At 40.0% G+C, this 19,143-nt stretch overlaps 1 protein-coding gene across 2 annotated transcripts in view; it reads left to right on the forward strand.

Annotated features, from left to right (window-relative positions):
- Positions 1–19,143, forward strand: part of PRKCD (protein kinase C, delta) — an 86,324-nt gene that overhangs the window by 49,215 nt on the left and 17,966 nt on the right. For both annotated transcript variants that reach the window (XM_014953557.1, XM_014953558.1), the window contains exons 2-4: positions 7,664–7,798; positions 11,467–11,666; positions 14,302–14,362. In XM_014953557.1, coding sequence (XP_014809043.1) covers positions 7,684–7,798; positions 11,467–11,666; positions 14,302–14,362 — 376 coding nt within the window. In that variant the 5' untranslated portion in view covers positions 7,664–7,683. The remainder of the gene's footprint in view (positions 1–7,663; positions 7,799–11,466; positions 11,667–14,301; positions 14,363–19,143) is intronic.

Here is a 19,143-nt window from a genome sequence, read left to right on the forward strand (position 1 = left end):
AGAGAAGAAGCATGGTTTGCCTCCTGTCTTAATATTTTGGACGTGCTCCCGTTTCATAATGTGATTTGATATTAATGAATTGCTCGCTCACCTAGAGCTTCAGAAGGACCTGGGTAGCCAGCCAGAGCCATTAATCCTTCCCTGTTGTTGCAGTTGCTGCTTGTCAAACGATATCAGCTTGTGCTATCAGAAATAATGAAGAGTCTTTGGGCTTCAGGCCGTGTTTCGTCTCTCTCGCGTGCTTTTAATGCCTAATGTTGGGGTTTGAAATTAATGAAAAGGACTCATTTGCACTTCTCTTTCAGACTTGGTTTTGGTAATGGTGAAAAACAGTGTGCGTGCAGTGCTTTCATCTACTGTTCAGTTCTGTGCATTCAAAAAGGAAGGAGAACTCGGGAGTTTTTTTAAAAAGAAAGTGTTTCAATGGCTATTTCTTAGGCACTTCTAAAGAAAAAGCAGCTGACGGTGCTTTCCCCCTCTCCTCCCTAAGTAGTAGTTGTGGAATATCGAAAAAGCCAACTTTGTTGCTCCAAATGTTCTTTTTCCCTTTCCAAAAAAGGACATTCAGTGTAAAGTGCTTTTTTTATCTTGCAGCATATGCTGCGTAACAGCCTGTCCTGCTGTCTATTGCGGACTCCAAAATTCCCTCAACTTGCTGATCTTTTAGTGTAAAACCCAGATCTGTCTTACTCAACGCATTTGAAACTGCTTTAAGAACAGTCAACTGTTGCTGCAGAGAATCATATGTTATCTGTCGTACGCCCAAATAAATTGGGCTGTGTGTCTTCCAAAAAAACCCCATGGAATCAGGTCTGCTTTGGCTGTTTCTTGCCCGTTATCTGCATTCCCCTCAAGCTTCCCAGGAGTTTGCGCTGCTGAGATTGAAAGAGTTGGCCAGTGCAGAAAAAGGTTTCTGATACTCATGTTTTGAAAAGTTCTGATAGGGAAAGTATCCGTAATTTTTTTTGGCCGTGAGAGTGTTGGGGAAATATCAGCAATTTAGATGGCAGCCATAAATCCAGGCAGTTCAGGGACTGCTGAGCACACAGAAAAGGCGTGGAAACTCTGAATTATCTGTGTTTCTGGCCGAGTGGGATGAAGCCAAGGAACATCTCTTGCTACATGGCTTATCTAGATGGATTTTCTCCAGACTATTGCAACACAAACAGTGACAGATTTTATTATGTCATTGTTTCTGTTTCTAGCCTTGTCCTAATGCAACAAAAGCAGAACTATCTGAAAGAAAATACTGGGGGTGGGGGAAGAAGGAAATGGTAACTACATTTTTTTTCCAGTCTTGGTTTGTAGGACTCCGTGAACTGTTCTATATGTACTATTTAAAAAAAAACAAAACAAAACAAAAAACCCAACAAAGCAAACCCCAAAATGTATAGAATTTACACTCGAATTTATCCTAGAATTTAGTATACAGAGTTGTCATTTTGAAATTATGAACCAGAAAAAAAATTTCATTTGGCAATACATTTAACAGCAAGTAAATGAAATTGTGATGTTAAGTTTCTTGTCATCTTCTCTCACTTTTCATAGTCCTGTTGTGTGATTGTTTAAAAACATTTTATGAAGATACAGGGTTTTAGAAATATTACTGCAGAAACTGTAGGTGATTGAGCTCTTGGGCTGTTTTAAAGATGCTCTTCTCATGCTTGACTTTCTGAAAATAACTTTATTTCGTTAAATATTGACTAATGACATATTTTGCTTTCATAAGTAAAATATGAAAATTGTATAGTCCTACAGTTCAAATTTTAAGGTTTATTGTTATTTTGTGTTTAAAATCTACTCCATAAAATAGTTTATCAAAATGATTGCTGGGAAGCTTCCTGTTTCCAATTATTCTTGGATTCCATAGACAGATGAATCAAATTAATTACTGGAGGAAATGAAACCATTCATTGGTGATAGTTGCACCTTAATGGCTGAATCTAAACGATAAATGGATAACCTAAATAAAAGCAAGAGTGATGCTGGTGCAGGGGCAGTGCTTTTGGAGAATCCTCCTTTTCCTGCACATGCAGCCTGTGAGTTTAGCCCTTGTTTTTGGAGAACACTTTTCAAACCCTTGGTGGATTTCAAGCTTTGAAAAGCAGCACCTGCAGATAATGTTTTTCAGCGTGTGTGGCAGCTCTGAGTGTTCGGCATCCTGATGTGTAGTGATTTGGTGTTGGTTATGTTTTTCAGGCTTTAGAAGGGTAGCAGGAGCACTCAGGGAAGTCCAGCTGATAAAGAATGCTGCAGTGTATCTTGTCAAGGTTGATAACAGCAAATACAATAAGCCTGTTCTAAACTGACTTAATTTTTAGACTGACTTCTTCCCACAAAGCATCAAAACAGAGGCCAGGGCCTGCAAGAGAACCTGCTAAAATTCTCTGTAGATTGAATTGTAGGCGTGCAATGTAGACAGTGGTTAGCAGCAAAGGTGGTGTTTCTTCTGTCTTGCGGATGGGATTATTTTGATCATCAGCTGAAACAACACCTGAGAAGTGAGTTCTTCAAGAACCATAGCCAACCTGCCTGCTTTGTGTGAGTTTTCGTGTAATGTAAACATGAAGCAACATACCTGAGAACAAAAAACCCATCATGTGCACATTAATGGTGTGCACCTGTGAAGGATGCTGATCACAGCTCCAGCATCTCTACTTGCAGGCTTTCTTGTATTATCACCAGGAAAGCAGCATAATCGCCATTGTAGGCTGTACACAAAGAGGAAGGAGGTCCTTGTTCATGTTTTTGAAAGTGAGTGGGAGTGGGCAATAAGTTGGGCAATAGTTTGTGGCTGTCTTTCCAGAAAGCCTTGTCCATTGTCAGCATGGAGGACAGGAAACACCCGTGTTAAAAAAAGATACCTGCAACTTGGAAATAATCTCTATTTTTTCATCTTAAAAAGTTATGGCTACATCTTTTCAGGGAAGAACACCAATGGGCCAGCTATGGGTGGTGCTGACTGCCAATGTTGGTGTTCTTCAGGGCATTTGTGTGGCCTTGGAAGCAGCCTCAGCAAGGAGCTAAGCAGAAAGCTCTCATTTCATGCCATCCAGAGCATTTCTGTGAGACACTGTGGAAGAGCCATGACCTGCATGTGCAGCTTTATGTCCGTTTGCAAACTGTTTTACAGAATACTACAAGGAAATCAGCAGGGGAGTTTTCTCATTTGTATTTCTCTTGGGTACATAGTCCCGTATCAGTGATGGAACAGTCCGTGCTCTGTTTGGGTCCATTCGTTTTTTTTATTCCCTTCAGTGCCCTGTGGTTGGCCCGTGGCAGCGTTTCCTCCAGATGACCCATTGCTTTGATGTTACTTCTCGTTTTGTGTAAAAGTCACAACCGCGGCTTTGGTTCTGGATTGTGTTAGAGGTGGCTTGTCCTCACTGTTTCTAACAAGGCAGAATTGCAGCAGCAGAGGAACCCCAACAAGTTAGAGTGTAAGTCCCTGGTAGCTCCTGTGCGCTGTTGGAAGGAGAAGAACTAGAGAATTTACCCTTTGTCCCTTGTCCCTGCATGGAGAAGATTTTTAATCTAACATGAATTTTGTGCAAACAGATCTTGTGAAAATTCTCCTTGGAATATTAAGATTTTTATTTATTTTGAAGATTTCTTTAAAACTGTGTGTTAATAACACATCCACGTGAAAACTAAATATTTGTTCATCCAGCAGATGTTGACGTTGATGAAGATGTTTTAAAGTTTTCCCCCCCTTGCTCCATGTGTATTATAGTTGATAGTAACATGGTTGATTTTCTTTCCGTATTAGAGAATCAAAAGCTCTCAATTTAAAAGCTTCTTGGAAATTACCATGTATTTTGCAGAATCTATCCCAGAAAGAGCAGAACGGGGTTTTAGCTTGCAAGAGGGCAGGTATCCTTGATAAAACGAATGTTGTGCTGGGCAGCATTCCATGGTGTGCTCTGCTCACTGTGGCCATCACTGTGTACTTCATCTAGAACAATGTTACTGGCAGATTTTGTCCCTAGCCCCTAACTTTTTTTCAGATTGCACGTGACTTTGAAACTGTTTGAGATATCGAACCTGTAATTTAGACTTGCAGTATTTTTGGAGTTCGCATCTCAGTTTTTCCACCATTTGGTTTGGATAAAATCACATCCTTTAGGGAAAACAGTTTGGCTTTAATACTTCATAGCAGCAATGCAGATTGCATGAGTAGATTGTAAAATCTCCTTCAATTCATAGCTGGTGTTTTATAGCAGTTCCAGTCCTTGACAGATACAGCTCCTAAGACTAAAGACAATGCTTGTTCTGTCACTTATGAAATAGTCATGGAAACTAGAGAGGGACTCCTGTCTAGAGTGCAACAAGCAAAACATATGTATAGCTTTCCATGTTTCTTTGCTTTTCAAATGTGACAAAACTTTGGATGAGTGTATTCAGCAGGGATTTTGGAAAACTTTGTTGAATTAAAATGAATCTGTTTCACTGCCAAAACCAGATAGAGTGGGGTATGTGTTTGTTTACAGCAGTACAGCTGATACTTGTCAGCTATCTCACTGCACTATCTTAGCAGAGCCAAGGATTGGAAAATGTACCTGAGGAGCAAATCCAAATCCTTCTTTCTCCCTTAACCTCCCTGCGTCACAGTGTAGTCTGTCATGTATAGTGAGATTTTGCATAAAGCCACTTAAAATCTCTACTTTTGTGGAAAAAAATGCATAACATATAATGGTAGAAAAGCTTGGCAGGAACAGATAGTTTGTTATGTAAAAATAAACTCCTGATAATTTTTTTAAAGTTGTTGTTAAATGGAAAAGCAAAAAGGTATCTTCTAGCTTCACAGTGACCTTGGACTGAGTGCATTTGAACATCACCAAAAATTCTGGGATATTGGTGTTTTCTCCTAACTGCTGAATTGCTTGTATGTAGTATTTCTGAGTGACCATCTGAGATTGCACTGAAGCCAAGCACAATCAAACTAAAAGAAATAACCGTATTCAAAACCAAGAGGCAGAGCTGAAAATGTGGCCTTCAAATGATTTGACCATCAGAAATGAGGAAGATTGTGGGATGATGCAAAATACGTATGTGTTGTTACCTGTTTCTATTATATCTCTTAATTGGGAGTTAAAGAAGTAAATGTCAAAGCCTTGTATTCTGTTTCAGGACTAACATTGGCTTGAGTCAGATGGTCTGAGTCAAATCATGCAATTGTTAGTTTAGCTTTGTCAATGCTTTCCAATTTTTTGTTAGTGTAGTCCCAGACTTACTGGAAATTGTGAGCTCAAGCTGGACTGTCCCTTCCAGCCAGAATTATCCTGCAATCCTGTGATTCTGTCAAATAAACTTTCCAGTGGGAGCTCCGTGCTGACCTACCCAGCCTGTTTCTACCTATGGCCTAATTGGGTCTTAAAGTTGTTTCCCCAGAGGTGGATGATGATGAAATCTGGTTTCTTTTACATCCATATTGAGTAGTAACTGTATGTGATGTGCTGTTGGCAAGCCACTGGAGGGTAGTTCCAAATGTAGTGAGTACAAGGTCTCTTGAGCAGCTAGAATGTGTTCCTCATTAAAACTCTTGATGAGCCTTGTGTTTACATTGCATTTGTGAAAGTGAGGTATCAGATGGTATTTGTTAATTTTCACAAAAGTTGTCTATTTTTCTTTCTTTGTCTCATCAAATGGTGCTCCAAGCTGCAATAACCAGTGGATTAGTGGGGAAGGTTTGTTATTTTATGGGGAGTCTGGATGACCATCTGCGTGGATGTGAATTATAGTCATTGCTTTCAGTTCTTCAGTGGGATAAGCCGTGGTGCCAAGTAATCCTAAACCTGCTTTCTAACTTTCTCTTACTCTACAGAAAAGAAAATAGGGAAACAGTTCGTAAAAACTAGCTCCATAAATGCTAGAGAGTCATAAAATTTTCCCATTTATTGAGAGTGGTCTCCATGTAGGGAGACTGTGATGTGCATCTAATGGTGTCAGGAGCTATAGGCTGTCTTGCTGCAAAGACTCTGATTTCACAGTCTTTTATCTAAACAACTGTTCTGGGCCTTAAGAGATATAAAAGGAATGTTAATTGCTTCTCAGGTCGATGTCTTTACATTAAAAAAAGAAAAGCAAGCAAGCATGTGCAGGATTGCTTGAAATGTTCTTCCTAGTGCTTGACCTAGCTGGTAAACAATGTACAGTCAAAAGGCCAGCTCAGCCCAGTTTCAATTCTTTTTTTTTTTTTTTTTATCGTCTCTTCCTGTTACTTTGTTAACTCTTTTCTCCTAGTCTCTCCTTCTCTGCATCCCCCATACTCTGATTGTACTAGAATTCCCTTGCTATCAAATCACTGTTTTCTCTTACCTTTTGAAAGACTAATTTTGCTTCACAAAACTATACTGACATAAAAGCTACAGGGCTAATTCCATTGCTGAAGGTGCTGTGAATTGTGAACTGAAATCTGCTGTAAATTGAGGAGCCCTTGAGAACGAGGGAAGACTGTAGTGAAACACCAATTTACTGACTTAGAAATTACAAGTGTTTTGGATTCTTGTAATTCCTGACAGTTTAAACCAGGTGACACTGTAGTGCTGGAGTTTTTCCTACCTCTTCCCTTTGCCTGGTGTGTGCGGGTGCGGAGGCTCACAGTTTGATCATTAGCTCTGGGATGCTTCCTAGGATTAGTCAGTGCCACCCAAAACCATTGCTTGAAGAGAAGTCAAGTGATATTATACTTGTTCCAATTTGATGGTGGTATTTGGAATGCTCATTGTTTTCCACGTTGAGTATGAAAAACAAAATGTGCACTTATCCAGTGAGACATCCAGGTTTTAGAAATGTCTGTGTGGGTACCTAAGTGGGAAAGTAAGTGTGAACTCGTGTATGAACTAATTACTTAGGTGGTTAATGTTGACCAAGTGCTCATATGCAGTGCAATTACTTGGTCATGCTTAAGGACATGTTACCCTTACTGTACATCTGGTAGTAGTTCTTGCTGAGGGTCCAGAAATTGTATGTAGGTTCAGTAATTTCTCAGATAAAGCTAACCTAAGGTGTTCCTTTTGTCATCTGATTGCCCATTGAGGTGCCTAAAACTTATCTGGGAATTTTTGAGGCTGTGTAGCAATTAAAAAAGAAAATAACCTGTGCTTAAAAAGCAACAGAATAATGTGAACATTAGATGATTAATTTTCCTCCTAGTTCCCCCTCCTTGTATTTTGAGAGATACTGGGAAAGGAACATGTGGAACAGACAAAACTCTTCTTCCTCCATTTTTTTCCTCCAACCCACCCTTCATTCCAGGTGTGAGGGGGGGGAAAATGTTTTTAAAAAACCCAAACAATCTATTAGTTTGTTAACTACTTATTTGATAAGAATGTTTATATACTTGTATGTTAATGAATAGGGTTTCTGTTTAAAAATTGAACAAGGTCTAAGTCAAAGGCGTAACTGCTACTTACTTATAACAGGATATGGTTAAAAGGGTGGTTTTAAGGTGTCTTTGACTGTACATGTTACATTTTTCTTGCCTCAGTATGTACCAGTTTTACTTCAGGCTCATGGTCTCAAAGCCCCATTCAAGACTTGCAGACTTTAGGGGATGGGTTCTATCAGCTGTGATGGCTGCTGAGAAACCTGTGTCGCTTCCTTACGAGTTTAAAAGACAAGTATTTTAATCTCTGATTTTTATTTATTTCTTTCCATTTAGGTCATATATCATTGTGAGCAATGGCCCCCTTCTTACGGATATCTTTCAACTCCTTTGAGCTGGGACCTGTGCAGAATCAAGGGGAACAACTACAGCCTTTCTGTGCTATCAAGATGAAGGAGGCATTGGCTACAGGTGAGGTTACAAATGGTGATGCTTTTCTGAATATGAATAAGGTTTTGAGAAATACTGCAATTCCTCTTATGCTATGAATGGTAATGAGTCCTGCTGTTCCTGTCATGTCAAGCTTCAACGTGAGCTTTTCTTTCAGAGTGGGAGGAATAACAAGTGACTTTTTCCTCTATCCCCACCTGAAAATAAGATTTATTTGTTAGTGCTTTCTTGTACTGTGCGCTCAGAACTTGGTAGGGTGAAGTCCAAGATCTCTAGTTTCTTCCTTCACCACCAACACACAACTATTCACAAAATACGTGGTGAATATGTCACTTTCACATAGGTTAAGGTGAGTTATGAATTTTGCACAACAAAGGGTTTCAAATGTTAAATAAAGCATTCTTCTCTCCAGTTCCACAAGTGACAGACTACACTTGCAGGAGCTCTGCAGGGGAGAGAGCAGTGGAGAACCACGAAGAGGGATCTGAATTGCAGCAGGTTTGAGAGAACCATCCTCAAACGTAGCGTAGTAAATGATCTTTACTGACTTGGAGGATGGATATCAATGAGAAGTGGTTTGTTGTTGTTGTAGTAACTCAGGCATTTAGGCAGAATTACTTGTTTGGAATGACTTGAACCCAAGGTCTTGTTAGCACCTCCCTGTTCAGCAGGCCCTCAGCCTTCAAAGGCCGCTTCTTTATAGAAACTGGTCCAAAGGTTTATAATATTTTGTGACATTTAGCCAGAATGCATCACTGCAGCCAAACAGGATGAGAGGGAATTGCTGTGCTGGGTTAGACCGCAGACATCTAATCCTGCCTTTATGGCTCTAGGGCTTCACAAAACATGACAGAATGCAGGAAAGGATGAATTTTCTTCTTCATCACAATGTGATCGGGCTTTCCTCTTATTTCTGAAGTAAAAGCTGCATTTAGACTTCAAGCAGAAGGTGCAGTGCCCCTTCCAGAAAATGTTGTTATCAAGGGAATGTGTTAAGTTCCAAAGAAGCAGTTTCCTAGTCCGGTGGGAGAACCTCTGAAGAAATGATCTTGAGAATCTTGCAGCTGCCTGAATGTGTGGAGGGGTGGAAGCAGTCTAAGTAAATCCCCTCTTTTTTCAGCTATCTCCTTTTCAAAAGTAGAGTTGTCCCAACATTTCTCCTCTTTGCTTGCATGTATCTTTGAAGTACTGAAAAAGGGGGGAGGAGAGTGCAGTGAACCTCGGAGCAGTGACTGATCGGGGTAATTGGGAAGGGAAACTGATGCTCCCGTTATCAGTTTGACAAGATCTGGAATAACTTTTGTTGGATTTGCATGCTGAACCATGATCAAGGAAAAGCTTATTGTATAGAAAGAAGAAAATCATTTGCCTAGTGAGGCGGCATTGAGCCAATTTGCAAACATGGACAATGTTTTGAAGCCAGTTGTGTCAGCAGAGAGACAAGGGAGGCCTGACCACAAGAGGGGTAAAAAGAGTGCTCTTCTTAAAGGCTCTTCTTTGCTGACACTTAAGTGTTCATTTGCAGGCAGGTAGTGTGATCCATGGCAAATCTTGATTAGTATGATTTTAATTACAAAAACAGCCTAGCCAGGCTGGAAGTTGTTGACTTCTTTCAGTTTTACACAGGATAAAAACGTATGTGGTAACTGATCAAAGCAGATATTAATTGGCACATGGGAGAGTCCTGCAAACGGGCTGAAATAGTTCTCTCCCCCTCTAAGAATCCTGCAGAGTATTACCAAATATTCTGTAAACTGCTGCTTCTGCAAACCCTGAATTACTGTCAGAGGTTCCACATTTCTCATATTCCCAAGGACGCCTCCCGACATGTGCCGTTTTTGATGAAGGAGTCTGGCTTTAGCAATCCAAAAAATAGGCTGGTGTAAAAGCCTTGCTGTGCAGACAACCTGCTTTTAATTCCCCCTCGCTTTCATTGTCCATCCTAATAATCTCTAAATTGTGTTTTGTTTGAGCTTTCCCCATGTATTTTCACCATAATATTTCTAAATTCTTCCGTAGTTAAGAGTACAGAGCTCTGGAAGTAGGTTTGCACTGTTAAGAACTTGAGTTTTTCTTTCTGCAGTGTTCCCCAGATTCGAGATAAAAGCTTTTGACTGAGTAGAGGAGGAATGCTGAAGTTGGCGTTGAAGTGGAGGAGGTCCTCAGGTGGCTGTTTCTGAGCATTTCAGAGTGCCCTTTGGCAAGCAGGCTTGGGTCTGCCTGTCAAAGCTGTAAGCCGTAATGCTGTTGTTGGCAGGCATTCCCTAATAAAGAAGTACAAGGACGCTATTTGCTGCCCTGGTTTGGATGGCTCAGCACAACTAAGTGGAGTGCATCGAGCAAGTGAGCAATGAATGAACACAAACTTTGCCTTGAGTGTCCAGGAAGGTTTTAAAATAACACGTATATAATTCTTCCTTTGTTGAAGTGAATGATAATTCTATTGCTAGTTTTAAGCGACGGACCACACTGCAGCTTCCTGGGGAAGGGTCCAACTATTTAATCCCCTTTGCTATTGCCTTGCTATCATAAGAACAGATGACACACTTAAGGGAAAAATGCATCATTCAGAGCTGGAGAGGCACTTAGAAAGCACTTTTATTGCAGCAAATGGTCTTGATAAATAGCAGAAATTGTGCAGAATGTACAAAATTATGTTCAGTTACCTGAGCACAAGTGGGGAATAATGAGCTCAGCAGCAAATCACAGAGAAAAACTGGGGAGGTGGCATTATGTGCCAGAGTCACTGTGAAGAGCTGGATGTGATTGCTTAGGAGGCAGTATCGTTTTGGATGTGTTAATAAGACACCCAGATCTAGAAATACGCTAAAGCTTGTTTTAGCTGTTTTCTGGGCCTGAGTTAAGGACAGGAAGAAATTAGCTCAACTGATGGCAAGAGAGACTGAAGGTGTGTATTAAGAAAAAAATCCATCTAGTAAGAATAGTGAAGCACTGTAAAACTCTTAAGGAGGGAGACTGCAGAGACGCTCTTATGGGAGGCTGGCTCAGTGTTTCAAAAAAGTTAAGATGTTTTTTGAGGTCCCTTCAGCCTTTTATTTATTCTTTAACTGCACGAAGTCTGCACGCGCTAGAGAGGACAGATAAGGCCTCGTAATATGCTTTAAAATACAGCAATTGTGGCAGAGATTGAGTACAATGCCAAGGAGAGTGAGTTATGAACAGAAGTGAAATGTTGGGATAACTTGGAAGCAGATTAATGAAATGTGGAGCTTTTCATCTCTCAGCCACCGGTTCCAATTTAAACTAGGTCAGTGTAAGACGTATCTTAATTTATCTTATAGCAGCAGGTTTTCATGATTAGGTGACATATCATGGAGATTGATACCAGAAAGCAGTCATGCAAATACTCCCTGTCAGGTTGACTGACTAAACCAGCTTCTGGATTCCAGAATGGGATTTGTCTCTCCTGGTCTCTCTGGCTGTGCATTAACACCTTCACTGCCTTTGCATGCCCTGTTTCAGGGTGAGCTTTGCCTTCCAAGTTATGAAGGTTTGAACTGAATATTTAAACTTTGTCCCAGCCACGGTACAAGAAGTAGTAAGTCCGGTTTTGGTTTCAGTACAAGGATTCGCTCTTTTGTTTTATTCTGTTGAGTTTAAGTGCTAAAGCTACGTTATTTGATTTTACAGTTTCTGTCCTTTTTTGTTGTTGTTGTTGTGGCTTTCAGAGAGAGGAAAAACTCTAGTTCAGAAGAAACCCACCATGTATCCAGAATGGAAATCAACTTTTGACGCCCACATTTACGAAGGACGGGTGATTCAGATTGTGCTCATGAAGGCAGCAGAAGAGCCGTTGTCTGAAGTGACTGTAGGTGTGTCGGTCCTGGCGGAGCGATGCAAGAAAGGCAACGGCAAAGCAGAATTCTGGGTAAGGAACACGATTAATTCCTTAAACTGGCTGACCTGGTTATGTCTTCTTTCAAGCTGAACGGGCATCTTACACCTTTTAAACTACGAGTGTTCGATCCCTTTAGAATGTGTGGCAGGGCTTGTAAGGCAATTATTTTAGCAGCATTTTTGAAGCAGAAAACGTACAATCAAAGTTCAAGAAATTGACAATGAAATCCATGGCATTAATGTTTGACATAACGGCCTGTATCACATCGAGTGCCTATTTTATAAAGCCTAGCAGTTTTTAGCAAATAGCAGACATTTAGATTGGATCTGATCGTTGTAATTCATCCAGAGAAAAAGAAAGGTGAAACTTATTCCAAGGCATTTCCACTTGGGATTTCTAATTTTATTTATTTATTTTTAGTAAATTTTAGTTAACTTGATGCCGCTATAGTGGGGATCCTTTAGTCCCTGTTTTTGTTATCCTGGTATCTTTTCTTGCCCCCGTGTCCCAAACAATCCTTTGTACCTGAAGTCAAGGAGTGTGGCATCTTGCCAAGTGTCATGTGCTCCTGTATCATATGGAGTGCAATTCTGAGTGTCCATCTCAGAAATGTAACAGGGGAGGTAAGGTTAGGATTTAATGTAGTTGTATGGAATGGATTTCAATTAGCACTGCAAACTGCAAATAAGCAGAAAATGTAAAAATATTACATATTTTTTATGTTGTACGTCTAAAGAGAAGGGAAAGTGACAGAGGAACGGAGGGGTCAAAACCCTGAGCCCTGTTTTCTGAAATGTCAAAGGTGTTGTTTCATTGATTTAGTTGATACGTCGCAAAGAATTTTCAATGAATGAAGGGTTTAATAATGTCATATTTGTAAAAACCTATTCTCCAGCTTCTTTTTCAACTTTCAGACCCAACTGCAGTTGCTAAGATACTGGTCCAACAAAAAGGATTGTAAGAATGCGATGAGGCATTATTGTCCCAGAGAGCTCTATAAAATCTTGAAGCAACTCTAATTAGTGTCCTGAATATTAAACTTTTCTCCAAATGCAGAAATAAGATTCAGAGAGGAATATCAGGATATCCTATAATTTGGATGAGAGCTGTCTAGCTAGAAATAGTCTTGCCCAGTATCCAGGTGCATATAAAGCTTGTTTTTGACACAATTAGCAATGCTGCTCCTTCCTTGGTAGGGGATGGATACACAAACACTTCTCTGGATATATGAATGCTTTTCCTGAACGCTGGATATGAAGAGGAGGGAGCATCCAGTTGCTTAGCTTAGTATGGGAATACTTTTTTTTAAAAAAACCCTCCTATTTTCTCTCAAGTCCATTTTTTTTCTGTAAATAGCAGGGGTTTGCTGAGTTTGTGCAAATCTAACTATCTATCTCACCAAGAAGATCTCAGAAAAAACCTTTCTTAAAGGTGTGCTTGATATTGAAGGGGCTTAGAGATCTTGCTAGGTCAGTAGGATCTCACTGGTTTGTATTCACCTGTTACATTCTGAAATCATACACTTTTTCCCCACACCTTAACTTGAATTCTGAGACGAGCAATCATTCAGAAGAGTAGTTAAAACTACTAATGATCAGTTTTAGCCAAACTGATCGGTTTTAACCAATTCAATGGTCTGAAGCCCTCTGCTTATTATCCATAGAAGAGGTACCACGTAGATGTCATCAGCATTAAACTTCCTCTGTATGACCTCAGTCATGACTTGGACAGACCATTATGCCCAGCAGAGGGACCTTAGGTCACCTACCATAGGCTATAAAGTTATTTTTGTGTATGGAGAGGCAGCCTGTTAGAATTAGCTCTAACTAACATTTTTGCCTTCTGTAAGATTTGCTGGGCAAATGTTTTGAGTGTCAGACACTGCCTTAAAGATGAAAAATTAGTCATCACCCAGTAGGATAGTGGGATTTGTGGGGGTATGTTCATGGGTATATCTAATGTAATTGTGGTGGGTTTGGGGGTTTTTTCCTTCCAAGTTGTATTTACTGTTAATCCAGGGCTACTTTGCTCTGTGCTGAAGTGAAGAATGAATCAGACTCTTTCATGCTTAATAGCTTCTTAGGTTTCATGAAGGTAGCAATTTAAGAATTAGCAGCTACTTTCTGAGCACAGGAACTGACCTCAGCTCTTGGCTTAAAAGGCATTTGTTTTTGCTGGTCTCTAGAATTTGCCACAGAAGCTGTGTGTAATGGTTTGAGGGGGGAAAGTAAAATAAATTTTGATGATACCACTTTTTCTGATTACAGAGGACAGTATTTGATATCTCTCTGGTTTGTACTCTCAATAAACATATAAAGGATTGTATAGATTATTTCTTTTAAAACTGAGTTCCTGTGCAAATTGAGTTTACTAATAGTAGAAACAGAAGTCAACAAACTTCTCTGCAGAAACGGGAAAGGGACAAGCAGAAACAATGTGACCTTTGACTGTGCTGAACTTTTGGGTGGACATCAAAGCAATGCAGCACACTAGTAAAAGCAATAGAATAAAAGCCCCTGGTTCAGCTGCAGCAGTGAGATATGGAAGAGGGTTGTGATCCAGTAGTTATCAAATATTATACTTTGAGACCCTAAAAGGAGCTGTTTAAATTCCTGAGAGTTTCAGTCAACCACATACTTCACTGTTGGTATCTTTCTTTCCATAGCTTGACCTGCAACCTCAGGGGAAGGTGCTGATGGCTGTGCAGTATTTTTTGGAAGATGCAGGTAATGTCAACTGTTTATTTTCAGTCAGTTATGTAAAAATAAAACATTTTTTCCACATTCCTTTTGTGGAACACAGGATGTAGCTCACAAAACCCCCAGTCATCTGGTGTACTGAGTAGCATTTTCTGATTTTATTAATTTGTTTTGTAGGGTTTTTTTGTTACGTGGAATCATGGTTGCATTTGTTAATTTCTAACCTAAATGTTTCTAAATGCCCTGTCTTGCTGTTGCGTTTAGCCACTTTTGGGTCTTTAATATGTCTATCTTAGTGTTTTGATGTTGGTAGAAAAGATGTAACGATGATTGAAAGGTTAAGTGTTAAAATGCAAATCTAATCAACATTCTGCCATAGCAGTTTAAAAAGTGAACAATCTGTGTACGTCAGAAATTTACACAAGCAATTTGGAGAAGAAACTAGGAGGTAAGGTAGTTATCTAAGGGGGGAAGCTCTCACTACAGTAACAAAACCAAGTATTTTGCCAGAAATTTGTGTATCTGTGGGATTCTTTCCTAAAGGAAATGATGTAAACCTCACAACTTGCTTAGCTAGTGGCTAAAACTTTCCTGTACTAGAAGTCACAAAAGCTTTATTTCTTGGGATTTGAACTGGTCTGTCATATTAGCCTATCAGTCTTACATGGTTTAATACTATGTATTTGTAAATAATAAGTGGAAAGAGTAAGCAGTAAGTTTTACAGCATCACTGGGGTTTTTTTCCCCCAATATATACAGGGAACATAGTTCTGCTCTCATAGAACAAGTTAATTGTGAAGGTACCATACATTTTTGTACCATATGTGCAATGCGTGTAGCAGTTACTAAAAAACCTACTAAAGATAGAATGTGATATGCAATATGTGACATTTCAGAGTTTTGCAATGGCAAAAAACCATCATATAGAGTCGTTATTTTGGTCTTCTTCATGAAAAGTTAACTCTTTAAAACAAAATTATAAAAAATTGTGTGACTGAAGAGTCTGAAAGTAAGAGCATTTCTCTGAAGATCAGGAGCTCTCTATGCACCAGGAATATTCTGGTTTGTATTCAGAACTGTTGTGAGCCATTATATTAGAAAACCCTCCTCTTGGTCTCCATCACGGCTTTCCTGCACAAGGCAGTTTCATGGGGCAGTGGTATGAGAATCTGTCTATTTAATGAGACGTACAGAAATCTAGTTGTCCAGGAAACTTAGAAGTTTCTTAACCAAAACTGTACAAAACCAGCTTCAGTGTTGTCAGTCGCCTGTTTGATGAGGCTGAAGCTTATTTCCTACTCTCCACACAGACGTGAGGAACAGTAGACACGGCATAAGTGAAAACCTTCCATAAGTTGCTATTAGCTGTTAGTAGGAAGGTAACACACTTCTGTGCTCTAAGTACTGAAATAATTTTACTTAGTTATTGATTAAAATAATTTAAAAATAGATACAGTGTTCTTGCAATTCTTTTCGTTGCCTTTATTAGGGATTACAGATGGCAGTGGGTGAAGCCTAAATACCAAACAGATTATTAAGTCATGCAATCATACATTAATTGGCAAGTTAAGATTCATGTGTAAATGCTCTTGTTAGACCTTCTGCTTTGCAACAAGTTCCTATTTATCTTCTGCTTCATAGAAAATTACTCACCAATACCTTTATGGTAACCAAACCTCAGAGGCAGTGACAAATCCCTTTCCAGACATTTATACATCTACATTTTGTGAAGGCAAATCACTCAGTCTGATATTTGCAGTGTTCACATCAAACATCAATACATTTTAGCATACTAACGCTCAAAATTGCAGACCTCCCTGGTGTCACTGTCTGTATGTTGCTAAATAGGCAAAATGGGCAAACACTGAATGATTTTTGGCTCATGGCTGCACTGCTGTAAATGTTTGCTGTAGTTAAATTAGCAGTTTCCAGTGTTAGAGCAGAGAAGATTGTTAGTGCGTTACAAGGATGTTTGTCTTAACTTCCATTCTTCACATTGCTAAAACCCTTAGTTAATAGCTGAAAGCTCAGAGACAGTTCACATTCCTTCCTCTGCATGTACATTTTGTTTTCTCTCTGACGTGCCTTTCCATACAGAAGTGCGTGGTGGCCACGCTTCTAAAATACTAAAAAAGGCTTGTTCTGAAACTGGTATTTCAGTTTTTCCCTAGTTTATTTGAAGGTATTGCTGCCATTAGTATCGTTGAGTTATAGGTGCTACCTTTTGTTTGAAAACCTCTGAGCGCTTTGCAAAAGTGACTAATTCTTTCTTTGGCTTGTTTTGCAAACTAACGCTGTTGTTTTTCATCCATTCCTTCTAAGTGGCAAACATTCTGCCATCTTTACACAAAACTGCTTCTCTCTGCCGGGATGGTAGGCAGCAGTATCAAGAAGTGAGTGTGTTGTTGCTCCATTATCAGATTTATTATCAGAGGAAAAAGTTTCATGGAGATCTTCTGCCATCTTCTCTCTGCCGGGATGGTAGGCAGCAGTATCAAGAAGTGAGTGTGTTGTTGCTCCATTATCAGATTTATTATCAGAGGAAAAAGTTTCATGGAATAAACAGGTATTAAAATTTGCTCCATGGTTGACGACACTGAGACATTCATTTGTACGTTCTTTTTGCAGATTGGAGCCTGGGAGTTAATTTAGGGCTACGTATGAAAAGCCTTCCCAGACCTAGAGGGTTTTTTTCTTTCTAGACAGTGTAAAACAGGGATTGCAGAGCCCTGGCTGTCAAAGAACTTTTTTTGTGCTCTCTCCTGTGATTTGGAAATAAGTTTGTGTTGGAAATGAAAAGTTTTTCTTCCGATGTGTGAAGCAGGAGAACTCCCATTTTCATTTCGGAATGCTGTTTTCTTTCTGCCCCTCCTTCTTTAGTTGTAGTATTGAAACTGGGTTATAATGCTGTAAAGCAGCTTTAGTTTTAATAGGTGGGAGTTGCAATACGTTTAATGCTTTGCTTGATCTTTGTTTATTCAAATGTAGTTAATGACCTTATCGAGTAAGAAAACCCAGGATCGCGGAGGTGGCTGTGCTGCTGCTGCGTGTCTTGTGCAGTGTTAGCAGCTTTGGAGGCTTGGGAAATAGGTTTGCATCTTGTTTTTGAGTTCTGAATTGCTGTTTTGCTGCCTTCAGCTTCCTGGAAAAAGGGTTAGTGAAGTCTTTCCTTAAAATGCTATTAGGTCTATCGGAAGGTGAGTAATTTGCATGTGAACTTTTGATATCTCAAGTATCTGACTTCTGGGAGAGGAACGTGAACCAGAGAGCTGCATATATTTTGAATATATTTTTCTGTGTGTGCGTTGAGATGAGCGCTGGGGGAAGCATGAGATTTTAGATTTTTTCTGAGGCATCAGTGAGTAACAGGGTAAGTAACAGATCTGCTATTGCAGCCTGCTTATTGTAGGACTCTAAATTAAGATTTGAAGCAAGTTTCTCTGTGAATGAGGTTTTTTGGGGAAGGATTGTGTTATTAGTAAATAATAAGGGCTGAAGAGCCAGATCTGGGCCTTATAATTGTAAACGGGGAAGTTGGTATGATTTAATCATTTAACTGAGAAAACATTATTTCTAGAAATTTGGCAGATGTGGTAGTTATTCAGTGGCACCTAGCATCTGTTTTAATCTGCGTCCGGAAGTATGATTACATTAATTTAATAAGAACATTGTGGTAATGTTATAAACACAAAGTTAGCAGTGTATTTGGCTGGTAAGGTAGCTAACATGTAGAGCAGAGAAAATTTGATATAGTTTATACACATTCACAAGAAATTTGGCTCGGATGCTGTATTTTTAAAGGCTGGTTTTACTTTGTAACTTAAAAAAAAAGAAAAGAGAAGACTCATTTTCCAGTTTATTCTGTGTTTTACCGCAGGGACTGAGGTACAGGGTACCTGTGCAGAAGTGTTAACCAAAACACCCGTGGAGATGTCCAGGCACGGGCTGTGGCACCGCGGCGGCTCCGCAGACGGTGCGAGCCCCACAAAGCCTGCAGTGTGCACATGGGATTTATGGTGTTTTTGTTCCCCTCCTGGATTGAAAAGCAGGGCTTGTTGTTTTTGGTTTTTTTCTCCCCTCCTGGATTGAAAAGCAGGGCTTGTTAAAACCCTGCTGTTTTGTTTTAGCACTTTTCTGAAAGACCACTGACTTCATTAACGCCAATGAAAGACCTGGTTCAGTGGAGACACGGTTAACAGTCGCGACTCCAGCCCAACAGGAGTGGGTATGGGCTCCGTGGCCAAAGCAAGACTTCATTCATTTATTTAGAGAAGGCAAGAAGCCCATGTCCCGTGGGTGTCCTGGTTTCTGCACAGAGCATATGTGACAGGACAAGGGGTAGCGGTTTTAAATTGAAAGAGGGGAGATTTAGATTAGACACCAGAAAGAAACTCTTTCCTGTGAGGGTGGTGAGGCACTGGAACAGGTTGCCCAGAGAAGCTGTGGCTGCCCCATCCCTGGAGGGGTTCAAGGCCAGGCTGGATGGGGCTTTGAGCAACCTGGTCTGGTGGGAGGTGTCCCTGCCCAGGGCAGGGGGGTTGGAACCTGATGATCTTTTAGGTCTCTTCCAACTCTAACCATTCTATAATACCAGTAGCTTTTCTTACAGTAGAAATGCAGGCACTATGACATATAGTATACATACCTCTTCTGTAAGGGTGCCACTAAGAGTTTGTAACACGGCTTTTTACCACTCGTGCTAAACCTTGTAGTGTAACTGCTTGGGCAGGAGACAGGTAATTTGCAATTACGTGCCAGCTTAGAGAGCAAATAGCAATGGCTTGTATAGCAGACTATTGGTATTGCTA

This window comes from Calidris pugnax, unplaced genomic scaffold (genome assembly GCF_001431845.1).
Source record: "Calidris pugnax isolate Ruff unplaced genomic scaffold, ASM143184v1 scaffold247, whole genome shotgun sequence".
NCBI lineage: Eukaryota > Metazoa > Chordata > Aves > Charadriiformes > Scolopacidae > Calidris > Calidris pugnax.